General features: G+C 37.8%; 1 protein-coding gene across 1 annotated transcript in view; it reads right to left on the bottom strand.

The window, feature by feature from the left end:
• The window catches only part of TSG101 (tumor susceptibility 101), a 53,258-nt gene that overhangs the window by 3,818 nt on the left and 36,572 nt on the right, over window positions 1-12,868 (bottom strand). The window contains exon 8 of the mRNA XM_054025856.1: window positions 4,809-5,011. Within this exon, the coding sequence (XP_053881831.1) occupies window positions 4,809-5,011 (203 nt within the window). The remainder of the gene's footprint in view (window positions 1-4,808; window positions 5,012-12,868) is intronic.

Below are 12,868 nucleotides of genomic sequence, written 5' to 3'. Positions count from 1 at the left end.
TCACATTTGTGACTGCCTCTGCTCTCCTTTGGGATGAAAAGTGATATATAAATGCAAAATTATGGAAGGCCTGGTAGCAACCCCATAGTTAAGATTGTGTTTGTTTCGTACTTAAACAGGACAGAAATTCCTCCATTTTACACTTTAACGATTTAATTTGGTTTACAATTTTAGCATAATAATCCTTCAGAGGGCAACTGAATTTTTCATATACTTTTAAAGTTTTTAATAACTATTACAACGAAAACACTGAAAAATACTCCTTCCTTTCTGTAATTTTGTCCTGCTTTCCTCAGTTTCTCTTAGGTCCCTCTAGTTAAAGAAGCAAAATCCCCACAAGTTTCAAAATAGGGATTACACATAGATTTGGATAATATCTTGGACATAAGATACTTTTGATCTTGTAAAGTTAACCCACAAAAATAGTTATCCCCCTTCATTCAAGATAACCTACAGTTAAGTTTTCCCAAGATTAGCCTATAATTGTCCAGTTCTAACAGCTACTCCCATTCTCCAGTGCTGCAAGGCTCTCTTGCAGACTTATTGACTCAACACAGAGACCCCGTGGAGGCAAGATGGCAAGCAGGGGATGGGGAAGAGATGTAGTTCAGAAACCAAGATAGGATGAGCAAAAATGTGGGAGGCCAGAATGAGTGCTGCTTATGGAGACATAATGAGATATCAGCAAGTATGAGGACTAGTTTAACAGGGATATCTGGGCATGAGGGATGGAAGAGGCTTTTTGTTGTGGGGGGTGGGGGCTGTTGGCTTGATGGTCCAGGGCTATGCAGGGAGACTGAGGTAAGGATGGAGTCCAGTGCCTCTATGCCATGACATTGGAGACTGAAATGCTTCCCAGTGCTGTTGCCACAGTGCACCAAAGAGCTGAGACAGTGGCAAGGATTGGGAAGTGACTGTTTTTATGCGGCGGTACTGGCACATGAATGGCTCCTTCTGGTGCTGCTGCTGCCACAGCTTCCTAGCATACCAAGGCAGCAGCCTCTGATGTGCAGAAGTCTCAATGCAGAGGTTCCAGGCCCCATCCCCCACCAGACTACTCTAATCCCCTCCCCTCCTGAAACTCCTGTTCAATCTCCCCGTGCACAAGCGCCACATGCAGTTGAAGGAAGGTGAGCAGCCACACACAGTGAGGGGCATAGTGTGAGTGAGGTTAAGAGCATAGGAACAGCCATACTTGGTCAGACCAATAGTCCATCTAGCCCAGTATCCGGTCTTCCAACAGTGGACAGTGCCTGGTGCTTCAGAGGGAATGAACAGCACAGGCAATTATCGAGTGATCCATCCCCCGTTGTCCACCCCCAGCTTCTGGCAGTCAAAGGCTAGGCGCACACAGAGCGTGTGGCTGCATTTCTGACCATCTTTGCGAATAGCCGTTGATGGACCTATCCTTCATGAACTTATTGAATTCTTCTTTGACCCCCCACTTATACTTTTGGCCTTCACAACATCGCTGGCAATGAGTTCCACAGTTGACTGTGCGTTGTATGAAGAAATACTTCCTTTGGTTTGTTTTAAACTTGCTGCCTATTCATTTCATTGGGTGACCCCTGCTTCTTGTGTTATGTGGAGGAGTAAATAACACTTATTCACTTTCTCCACACCATTCATGATTTTTAGACTCCCCTTAGTTGTCACTTTTCCAAGCAGCAAAGTCCCAGTCTTTTTAATCTTTCCTCACATAGAAGCTGTTCCATACTCCTAATCATTTTTGTTGCACATCTCTGTACCTTTTCCAATTCTAATGCATCTTTTTTGAGATGGGGCAACCAGAATTGTATGCAATATTCCAGGTGTGGATGTACCACGGATTTTTATAGTGGCATATTTCTGTCTTTTCTATCCCTTTCCTAATGGGGTTCTTAACATTGTTAGCTTTTTTGACTGCTGCCACACATTGAGTGGTGCCACTTCCCGCAGCTCCCATTGGCTGGGAACGGCAAACCGTGGACACTGGGAGCTGAGGGGCTCCGTGCCTGCAGATGCTCCAAGTAAACAAAACGTCCCAACCCGCCAGCCGCTTACCCTGATGGGCTGGGAGCCAAAGTTTGCTGACCCCTGCTATATTTTAAAAGCTGGCATCACAAGAAATACTCAAAAGTTTTGCTAGAATTATTTTAATGTAATCTAACAAAAAACCTGTTATAATAATAACTGAACAAATATGTATTCACCTTCAAAATTACAGTCATTATTTAAAATCAGTAAATGGGTATTTAAAACAAGTAATTTAGAACAACATGAGACTTTAAAAAGTCTTAAAATCCTTCAAAGTCTGAATCAGACTGATTCACCAAACAGTTCATTAAACTCTGCTTCAGTCACAGTTGCACCTGCATTGTCATCGTAGATGTCGGGAGTGTCGTCTTCAAAGTCAGATTCCTTATCAGCCTCCGTTGTGTCATCATCAAATATGGCATCATCTTCTGACCCCTCGAGCGCATTGCTGATACAGCATTTCCTAAATGATTTTTCTACCATTTCCGAGGGAATGGACACCCACGCGTCCTTGATCCACTGGGCGACCAGATTGATTTCGGGCTTCGTAAGATTCCTGCCTTTTGTCAACTTCGCCATGCCTGAGCACATCTATTCAGCCCACATTTTGCATAGCCTATCTTTAAAGGGTTTGTTCAGGCAGACATCAAGCGGCTGTAGAACTGAAGTTAAGCCTCCAGGTATTACAGCCAAAGTAGTTTTCATATTTTTGGCCACATTTTTCACCTCATCTGTCTTGTGTGCGCTGAACATGACCCAAACAAGCATAGCAGATTTCTTGAAAAGTGCTCCTGGTCTCTTATTCCATACTTTTTCCAGCCATTCAACAGTCCCACTTTCATCCATCCAGCCCTTTTCATGTGCACGTACAATGACACCAGCAGGAAATTTCATGTTTCCAGGCAAAGTGTTTCTTTTAAAAACAACAGGAGGGAGCTTTGATCCATTTGCCAAACACCGTAAAATGGATTTTTTCATGGCCTGTGGTTTTAATTAAAACTGTTTTTTTCATCAACACCAGTTACTGTTCTGTTGCTCAGGAGATCGAATGTCAATGTTTCGTCTGTATTTCCTATTTGTGACAGTTCAAATGCATATTCCTTTCGATATTTTATAATAAACCTTTGGAAAGATTCGATTTTTTCTTCCAGATCTCTAGGCAACTTTTGCGCTATCTTTGTTTGCTGACAAAGACAGAGACCATGATGGTTCATGAAGCGAGTACACCAATCCGCTGATGCAACAAACACTGACGGCTTTACTGACTTGTATTTGTCGTCTTTCGCATTTGCAGAGCACGCAGACGAATTCCAGTTCTAGTGACAATGTACCCATTTTGTCTAAATTCAACAACCCAATTATTGAGATCTTTCTCTAGCTCAGGAAATGAAGCGCACCTCATTGGACATTTTTTCTTGCTTCTTGGCATGTCTTAGTGTTTTATTTTTTTGCCATTCTCTTACTTGCTTCTCATTGATACAGAATTCACGAGCAGCAGCACAATTATTGTTTGCTTCTGCATATTCAACAACTTTAAGTTTGAACGCTGCATGATAAGAAGACCTTTCTCTTTTGATTTCACCGTTGTTCATTTTAAATACTAGTATGAAAATAGATTATTATTGTAATTATAGATTTTGTAGGACTTTATACAGGAATGTCACCTGCTTTATCACTGTCAAATTATTATTGTTCTTTGTTTATTTCAAAGCAGCCCTGTAGATTGGCATGTCTGTAGGGATAACAGGCTATTTCAATTTTATTAGAGATTCCATCAATTCTGCACGTTATATTTTCATATTGGCTCGAGACTTATGAGGTCCACTTCAAGCCAATATAGTCCACTAAACAAAGCCTTTGCAACTTTAAAAGGCTGCAGTATTGACACCAATAAACGGGTTGGCAAACTTTGCCTCCCGGCCTGTCAGGGTAAGCCACTGGCGGGATGTTTTGTTTACCTGGAGCGTCTGCAGGCCTGGAGCCCCTCAGCTCCCTGTAGCCGCGGTTCGCCGTTCCCAGCCAATGGGAGCGGCGAACCGCGGCTACAGGGAGCTGAGGGGCTCCAGGCCTGCCAATGCTCCAGGTAAACAAAGCGACAATGTATTAGATATTCAATTCAATGATTCCATAGAGTTTAAAATCATCAAATTTTGGTGTAGACCCATTTATAAGCCGACCCCTGTTCTTTGATGCATCACTTTTTTACCAAAAATATTCGGCTTATGAACGAGTATATACGATAAAATTTTATTTTTTTGTAATGTCACACACCTGCCAGTTTAGTTGACAAAAATAATGTCTTGTATAGCACCTGCTTATTGAAAATGCTATACTAATTAACTTATCTTCACATTCTCTTTGTAAAGATGCATAAAGTAAAGCAGAAAGGCTAAAGTGACTTGCATAAGATCACGAGTCAGTGGTAGTATCAGGATATAGTAAAAATTGTCTCCATTACTGTTCAGAAGTTGGAGGCAGAAAGTTATACACATCCCTACATCAGCATCATCTTCAGGAATACACATCCTTCAACAAAACGTATTACAGTTTCCCTACTGCTAAATAAAATAATAAAGTGGATATTCTGGACAGCGAGTTGAATAGTCTTAACTCCATTTCCATCTACCTTTCTTGCTCTCTCTCAAACACCCCCCTCAAAAAGGTGACATTTTAAAACTGACATACTGGAAGCCTGGAAACATCCATTATACTCAAAACAGACTTTACACATACATGGTTCAGTTCACTATTGGAAATCAAGACATATGGCATTGCTTTCTCAATCAGCTTACCACTTCCTGGTCTAAGCGAGTTACCATCTCTTCCAGCTTTTGGTGACCTTTTTTCAGGTCTTCTTCTGTCCGCTTCAAGGCATTGAGCTCAGCTTGTGCACGATCCATTTCCTCTTTCATCCGCCATCTCAGTTTATCACTCACGGCTGAAATGAGAGAAGCTCGAATGGTATCCTCGCTGATGGTACCATCTCTGCTGGGACCTGCAGAATAAAATTCACAGGCACAAAATTATCTCACACTCTTTTGGATAGCTTTGTTACAGGGCCATTTGACAGAAAGTGGTTAAATACCTGCACCTTGCTTTAAGAATATAAGATAGGAACATAAAATGAATTTTTCCATGTTAGTTAATTTTCAGAAGCAATGCAGAGGCCACAATGAAATGCAGAAAACCATATATGAATTAAATTTAAAGGTGTATCCATACACTCAGCTCACATTAAAATCTAACCGTGCTTTCAATCCTAATTTTAAAAAGGGGCTGCCCATCTCATCACCAACAAGTGCAGTTGAGATCCACAAACAGTGAGTTTCAGTCTCTAACAGAAGGCTGAATTTATGGTAAAGTCTGGAGGAGCTTAGTATAAAAGATAGACAATCATAATAATTACATATTTGAATGTTAACAGCTGGCCTATGAATGTGAATTGGTCTTCAGATATTCTGTAGTTTGAAACTTTCTATCAACAAGGATGGACAAACCTAGTAAACAGCCAGAAGTAAATGGATACACCCTACATGTGGTATTTTAAACTTAATTCTGAACAACACACCAGACAGCTTTTCTATCAGAATATAACCTTTGATTGGTACTTTCAACACTGAAATAAGGAGGAAAGAATGAATGAGCAATAATAGAATCACATCCAAGATAAATGTTGGTTTATTTTTGATACCTTAAATTATACACAGATCATTTCTTGAAACCTTTACGATTCTGTATCAGTCCTTTTAAATTTCCTATACCTGTTACATAGTAGATTCTCATCTCATTCAAATATAAATCCAAATATAACATTTCATTTATGCACAAAAATGTTTCCAATTGCAAAGTCTCTTTCCTTATAGGTAGGTAAAAAGCAGTCCTTAAAACATTACAGTGACAAACTCGCAAAGTGCTTTCTAATCTGCAGTTTTCCCCATTGTCTTCATGCAGATTAGACGGTCTTGCACATGTCCTTTTGATTTAACATGGAATCTTTATACATACAAATTCTGACACTTGATTTAACTCAAATATTATTTCCATTAACACTACTAAAAATGTTGTTTTCATAAATATTTGTATGCCTTTAGCACCAATTATTCATGTCACACTAACATCAAAACCAACAAAAATTAGTAATAGTACTTTAGTATGAAAATTGTATTTTACCTTAAACATCAACTCAAAGTGCCCCACAGCTTTCATACGCAGCCATCCATCCTTTTTCTTTCTCCCTTGATCTTTAAAATTAAAACTCTTCTTTTTGAATTACAATCTTTTCCAGGTTACTAGTCTTTTTTTCCTTTAAGACGATTTGTGTATGATTAACCTATTTGGGTGACAGTGAGCATCCATAAAAGACATCATGACTTTGGTGTGATTGGTCCATTCCCAAATTTAGCTGTTTTTATAATCTCCGGTCCACTGAACAACAAAGTAAACTGTTGTAAATTTCTGTCTATTCTTCCTAAAGTCTCTCAGCTGTTTTGTTCTATCGGTTGTTGTTTTATTCACTGGTTAGGGTATCCAGTTCCACAATGTCCCTTTGGAACACAGTCTCTGGTCCCAGTCTCTCCTAGTTTCCTCAGATTTCACTTTCTGGTTTCGTTGTCTCTTGTGAGGACGTGACTATTTATTTTCTCTAGTGATATATTCGTTTTTCAGGAGTTTTGCATCCCACCTTCCATATTTCTTTACTTGTTCTAGTGGCTAAATCTGACTGAAGGCAGGTGCACACAAGCTTCTTTACTTCAAAACTTGACGGTCAGGTATTGATTCATTCTCTTTCCTCCAGATGATGGAAAAGTCCAGTATCGCTCTTCGACTCGTTGGAAGTTTCCTGTTCACTACTGCAGCCAGTTTCTGACAAAGTTAAATTTTAACAGTCCAACATAACATTCACCATGTTCACAGCTCCTCTCCCAAGAGTCTCGCCTCTTCTCTCTAAAAACGTATAGCTGAGCACATGTAAGGAAGACTGGGTAACTACCAACCAGAGTATTCCCTCTGCATAATGAACTACATGTCAGTTAATACTCTTTGATCGATTCTTAACACGCACAGGCATATACACACTCTTCACAAAAGTCTGCACAGCACTGAGTTTTAAAAGTTTTCACAATTCATTTTGTTGATCACTCAAGTATATATCTGAACAAAACTTCCCAAACATTGGCTATATTTAGTTTTTCAAATATCTTAAAAGAAACTCTTGAAAATGAAAAAAACTTAATAAAGCAACAATGATTGAGAAAGTGTGTTTCTTTGGGATTATCGACCAGTTGGGAGATATGTTAAGGCACATTTTGACCTCTAAGATCAATGGGTTAATCTCCAGGAAATGCCCTGCATTCACATCATTGCTGTTATTTTATTAGTATTCTTTTCATTAACAATGTTCGTAAACTTAAGCACAAACATATTACAAAAGAGAAAAGCAAAAGCATAACTATATACAATTGTTTGGATTTGAATATAGTGCAAGATAAAAGTTTGTATGTTGCTCCCTCATATTCACCCCAAGCAAAAAGATTAAAACTATTTGAAGTAAATTCTAGAAAGCTACAAAGGGATAGTGAGAGTCAAAACAATAACAAGCAGGAACAAGATCCATAATGTATGGGACATAAAATAAGCAGTAGCCTTTCATAAACTATTAAGTTGCTCAGACGTACAGAAGAAGAGGTACAATAGTTTCCTATTTACACAATGTAAAAAGGATTAGATCTTTCCATAAAATGTGAATATCTAGCTTGAAGTTTATACAGTATTCATTCGAAAGTTGCCATAATTGGAAAAGGATGAAAACAACTGGGCCTGGGATGTTACCTTTCTAACTGCAGGCAACAAATTTAGATATTGCATTAATGCTAGGACCCAGGATAAGACTATCGTTTTTTGTTATTATTGAATGCCATTTGTGCGTGGGGGGAGGGGAATTGTCCAAGATTTCCTTTACACCCTACAGAAATGTTGAGCATACGTGTATTGTGCAACTGCCTTTCCAGATAATTAATACTTAGTACGTGTTCCAGATAGTAGGAAAGCTTCCAGTCATTTTAATTAAAAATATAGCTGATTAAAAAAGCCTCTGTTAATTCAGGATTTTGTTATTTAATAATCTTATGGAAGGACTGTTGCTCAGTCATAAGAAAAAAATAATTTTCCAACTGCAGAAGACTGTACAAAAATGTGAAATGTAAAACGTCAGTAGATCTTAGCTGAACGTATTTGCAAAAAACAAACCCAAAAAAACCTCTAAACTAAAAAAACAACATATCATGAAGCACAACTGTACTTTTCACAGTTTCCTCTCATTTAAGTAACAAAAATGAGATGTTGACTGGCCTATTTTGTGTATTTGCAAACCAACATATATGTGAACAATAAACATATATGTGAACCTAGAAACAGGGCATTTGTTGATGACTAATTACTAGATGGGGTTAAGAGCCTAAAGTTTTCTCTCAGGTCCTACTCTTCCCAGGTGATTTCATGATTATTACCATCGTTCAGCTAAAAATGGGAAGGGGCGGGGAGGAGCCTTGTGTCACAGAGGATGCATTTTTAGCTACAACTCTCCTTTGAAAAGCAGCAATTCTTACCGTAATTAACTGTTGTAGATCTTATATTTCAGTAGACTAAGAATATGTAGCAGTGTTATAATATGAAGTAACCATTCAGGGTCACACTAGGTATCTATATTAGGCATTCACTTATAATAAAATTACTTAATATCTAGGAAAAGTTTCAGAAGTTTTTCTCCTGGCTAAATTATTTTATTTGGCTTTAGCGGATAATCACTTTCGCTTTATACACACATTTAAAGAGATACAGTCAGCCAACTGTAAGAAGATTCTGTATAAAATTAATTATACAATTAACTTCTATTGTAATTCAGTTAAACAAACCTAACTAATTTGGGCAAACAAAAGAATATGGCTAGCTGCAGCTTGACTGCAGTTACTCTAACTCATAGGTTTCACCTGATACATATAATGTAAGAAACATTTATAGACACCTACAGATTACTGGGTAACTACACTCAATTAGATCCAAAACCAATTGCCATATACTTTCCAAAAAGGTTAGATGATATTACATAAAATATATTTTCCTTTGTAGCAAACTGGTAAGTGCTATGTAATAATCATGGTAATTAACTTACAGACTAACACGGCTGCTACTCTGAAAGAATGTTGTTACTATTATTAAACAATATAAAATGAGATTATCACAGTAAAGTGGTTATTAGCTATGTGTGACTTGTTACAGTTACTAAGCAAATACTATTTTCACATGGGATTCAATACTAGCAAGTGTGATAGAAAAACTAAACAATCATGTAAATCAACTCTCTGCCAAGATTTTCTTAGTCACTTTCTTTGAATGTAACATTAATGCATTAGCCTTTAGGACGATTAATAGATTTTTTTCTGCAGTTCACACTTTCAGAGTGAATAGCTATATGTCCTCTGCTAGACTAATGTACATTAAAAAAAAATGTAAAACCTTTCAATTAGTTGCAGCAAAGTGTTGCATGCCTACAATGCAGGAAACTTCAGTCTCTCCAATTTCATGTTGATATTCCTGCACTGAAAAAATAATCATTCCAGTCTCCATTATAAATCACTTTGACTGTTATCTATCAAAGAATAAAACACAGTTTTGCAATTTCTCTTATACTTCTGGTTTACACGTAATTACTTTGAGAGACACTAAACCTCAACTGCAGCAACAGGAATCACTGTAGTAACCTGCGTGACCAGACTCTGCAACCTTTATATGGCTGAACTTTGTACAGTTTTGAAGTCCTGTCGCTGCAAGGGAAACTTCAGAAAAGAGAGAATACCCAAGGAAGCCATGAACACAGGGATAAAGTCAAGTTGTCGAAATACAGAAGTTGTCATAACATTATCCACATCATACTTTCAGGGTATAGCCAAACCAAATTCTCTCAAAAGCACGCAATCACAAAGCAGAAAGAATTTTGCGAATTAGGCTAACTCCTTTAAGAGTCACATCCCTCTAAAGACTAAAACTGAGAATATGTTCGGAAAGAAAGGTATATCTTCAAGATCACTTCCTTTACTTTTTCACTATGGACCTCTTGACTGATGATTGTATATCCTTTCAGATTCAGTCAAGGGATTCCCTAATCAGCTGAAATTCATCTCAGGGAAGCAGTGCAAGGCACATACCTCTCCCTCCTCAGCATCCCTGCCCATTAGCCAAAGTAAGCCAGTAACTAAGACCTAAAATTAAGCCTACTTTTCCAACACAGTGGTCCAGAGGGGAAACACTGTTTTAAACCCGCAAACTATTGAAAAAAAAACAATTAAAGCTAGCGTAAATCAAAATATAAGAAAAATATTAGTCATTTTAATTTGGGGTTAGTGCATATCAGGTTACATCAAAGAAGTTACTGGATTAGCCAACTATAAAATAATTCTTAAATAATTAAGTAAAAGGTGAATAGACTGCAAAAATTTCCATTCTAAAAATGCATCAGAAAATTTCTTCCTAATTAAGTGTGCAACACTTTCAATCCTGAATACTTTGTTGTACAGTAACTGCCCCACTCAATATTTCCTTACAGACATTTATTTTTAAAGGCAGAAGTGAAGAGAACATAAGTTCTCTGTGGATGGTCCTAAACTCTGGAATTCATTCTCAACTGTTCTGACAGAGCCTAAGATTGAGGACCTTGAAGGCACACAGCAAAGCCCATCTCCAGTTTCAGGGTTTTGCCTAAGGATAGGGTGGATACATCTGTGGTAGTTTCTTTGAAATTTGATCTATTTTGCATAAATAGTAATTTTTTAAAATTAAAAAACATATGATTGTAGTCATGTAATTAAATATACTTTTTATGTTTTGATTCACAAGATGTAACAGAGAGACGATTGGGAGAACAAAGAATGGCTGAACTGAAAGGAAAGGAACTGACCCACCATAAAATTTCCAGGTGTTTGAGGAAGAACTGGAGTCAGGATCCTGGACCTACACTGGCAGCACAAAACAGCCACAATGCCATCTAAACTGATTGGTGAAGGATTCTTCCAACATCCCCCGCTGACATGGAGTCACTGTGGAGTGTCCAATGCCACACACCCCCAGCCCTGCAGTAGGTGTGGGTCAGGGAAAAGGGGGAGTGGCCAGGATATATCTATGCCCCAGAGATCCCCAGCTGCCAGAATAACTGATTAGGGTCACCAGCAGCTGGACATAAATTAGAGCAGTCTTAAGGCTGCTCTAATGTATAACAAGGAATAGCCTGGTCCCTGACTGACCTCAGGTTCAGAGGAGTTATAAAGGTGACATAAAACCAACTTTCTCTATCCCCAAGCTGTAACGATGGCTAAGTGCATCCTCTTGATTAACAGGTTAAATTAATCAAAACATTCCAAACAAAGTTTTACAAGCAACTAAATGGGCTTTCTCTCATACCAGTTTCTAATCTTGACTATTTCTCAGAAGCCTTACCCTCCCATACAAAAACAGCCAATTCTTCCAATCAAGAATGCCATTATACTTCATGCAAATCAGCATGCAGGTTGTGTGCAAAAGGAGTACCATAAAATTATCTGATCTCCTTCATGAGCAAATCCTGTCTCTAAATAATCAGTCTTTGAACTAGTACTTTGTGCTGAACCTTTTAAAATCAGAACTCTTGAGCCTTTATTTCATTTGTCAGCATCTCGGACTTAATAAAATCCTCAAGATAGCGCACATCTTTGTTGCACAACAGAATGGATCTGTTTCTGAACATATTATGTGTTCAGACTTATTTATTTTTAAAATAGTTGGGTTTTTATAGCATGGTTTTACTTGAAACTGTTTTGGCTATCTTCTCTGCAATAACATGTGACAGTACCGGAAGAAAGTTTAAAAGCAGAAAATAAACTACACAATCACAAGCTAATAGTCAATGGGCTGATACTTCAAGCAAATACTTCTGCTGTCAACCATGTACTCCAGATAACACAAGAACAGGAAAGATTGCCCAGATGCAAGATCAAACCTAATCTGAGATTTTGAACTCTGAAATCAAGGGCATCAGAAAATACTCTAAGATGGGTATATCCAGATATTATTTACATCAGGAATCCAATACATTTTTCACATTAGGGTTTGCAGTGCTATAAAGCTGTCTATATTAACTCCAAAGAAGAAGAGACCTGGGTTTAGACCAGCATTGATCTCTACAGCTTCTGTGTCTTAAAGTTATAGATTAATATCCGGAATGTTGTAGGTAAAGACAATGCCACAAGTAATGGGCCAAGAACACCTACTCTGCACCACAATGAATATATCTTGACCAAGAATTCAGTGTATCGCTACCTTTTTGATGCACAAGAGTTTTATAAGGGAATAACTGTAAAAGAAAGTCCTCTTCTGGGATGCACGTATTATTTAAACTTTTGGAAAAGGTTAAGACTGAGCTGCTACATCTGAAAATAACAAGGTTCTACTCTAAAAATGATATGAATTATTAAAATTTAAGCCAACAGAAATTGGAAGGCTGTTACCACAGATTCTAGCCTTAACAGTGTATATATTAGCTATGCTTTAAATCAGGTATTTGCATCTTTGTGCCTGTGTTAGCTAGATTCATTTGGTTTATGACACTACATCTTCCATACTCTAGCACACTTACTTTGAACTTCCTGGTTTTTCTAGTAATTTCAGCTTTAAAACAGCATTATTTTTACAAGTACTCTCATGTTACTGATCAGTAAATTTCTGGGGAGTAAATCAAGCTTAGCTAAATTATTAGTATTGGAAATTGTTTGTTTTTAGAATGTTTCCTGAGAGTTGCTCGATGAAAGTCTACATGGAATTTAGGAGC

The sequence above is a fragment of the Malaclemys terrapin genome, chromosome 4, assembly GCF_027887155.1.
Source record: "Malaclemys terrapin pileata isolate rMalTer1 chromosome 4, rMalTer1.hap1, whole genome shotgun sequence".
Lineage (NCBI taxonomy): Eukaryota > Metazoa > Chordata > Testudines > Emydidae > Malaclemys > Malaclemys terrapin.
The sequence above is the reverse complement of the archived record's forward strand: the minus strand, read 5'-3'. Positions and strand labels throughout refer to the sequence as shown.